The sequence below is a fragment of the Anoplopoma fimbria genome, unplaced genomic scaffold, assembly GCF_027596085.1.
Source record: "Anoplopoma fimbria isolate UVic2021 breed Golden Eagle Sablefish unplaced genomic scaffold, Afim_UVic_2022 Un_contig_3094_pilon_pilon, whole genome shotgun sequence".
Taxonomy (NCBI): Eukaryota; Metazoa; Chordata; class Actinopteri; order Perciformes; family Anoplopomatidae; genus Anoplopoma; species Anoplopoma fimbria.
In genome coordinates this window covers 1-1073 of record NW_026554773.1, presented here as the reverse complement: position 1 = coordinate 1073, position 1073 = coordinate 1, and the positions used below count along the sequence as shown (strand labels likewise).

General features: G+C 48.3%; 1 protein-coding gene across 1 annotated transcript; it reads left to right on the top strand.

The window, feature by feature from the left end:
• Nucleotides 1–394: 394 nt before the first annotated feature.
• On the top strand, nucleotides 395–1070 carry LOC129088705 (nucleolar protein 56-like; the record flags this gene model as incomplete). Its single annotated transcript, XM_054595986.1, has 1 exon — nucleotides 395–1070. A coding segment is annotated over one exon (676 nt), but the record flags the coding sequence as incomplete, so codon positions are not given.
• Between the last annotated feature and the right edge of the window lie 3 nt (nucleotides 1071–1073).

The window sequence follows — 1073 nt, the reverse complement described above, 5'->3', positions numbered from 1 at the left end:
ATGCAGAGGCATTTAACCTGATTGAACCTGATCACAGGATGTTGTTGATGGGGAAGCAAACAGTTTTTCGACTGTGCCCGTGTGCCCGTGTCCCCGTGTGTTAATGCATCTTAGTTTAGTGAGGAATTCGGGTTTATTGTTTTGTTACATGTATTTTGAGTTAGAATTATTGCGGCTGTGTATTATTGGAAGGAAAATAAACCAGCAAAATAAACTGAACTGTCTTCGTTTTGCGGTAATTGGAGCTGGGCGCACGTCGGAAACTATAAACGGAATCAACAACCAGTACTACTAAGTTTAGGGCTTAGTCAGTACATTTAGGCAGACTCTCTTCTGACAACTCCTTGCGGTTTCCAATGAGCTGAGCCATGCGGCAGTACATAAAGTTGTCTGACACGACAACATGATCATACAGTCCATTGCTCTGTTGGATCAGCTGGACAAAGACATCAACACCTTCACCATGCGTGTTCGTGAATGGTACGGCTACCACTTCCCAGAGCTGATCAAGATCGTGTCAGACAACTTTATGTACTGCCGCATGGCTCAGCTCATTGGAAACCGCAAGGAGTTGTCAGAAGAGAGTCTGCCGAGTCTGGAGGAAGTGGTGATGGACGCAGCCAAAGCTCAGGCAATTCTGGATGCTTCTCGTTCCTCCATGGGTATGGACATCTCTCCCATTGACCTGATCAACATAGAGAGATTCTCTCATCGCGTAGTGTCTCTGGCCAGCTATCGGCTGGAGCTGCAGGAGTACCTGCGTTCCAAGATGGTCCAAGTAGCACCAAATCTAGCGGCCTTAATTGGAGATGTGGTGGGAGCTCGTCTGATCTCCCATGCGGGAAGTCTAACCAACCTGGCCAAGTACCCGGCCTCCACAGTCCAGATCCTGGGAGCAGAGAAGGCCCTGTTCAGAGCCCTAAAGACTAAAGGAAACACCCCAAAGTATGGGCTCATCTTCCACTCCACCTTTATTGGACGTGCTGCTGCCAAGAACAAAGGACGCATCTCCAGATATCTGGCAAACAAATGCACCATCGCCTCACGCATTGACTGTTTCTCTGAGGTACCAA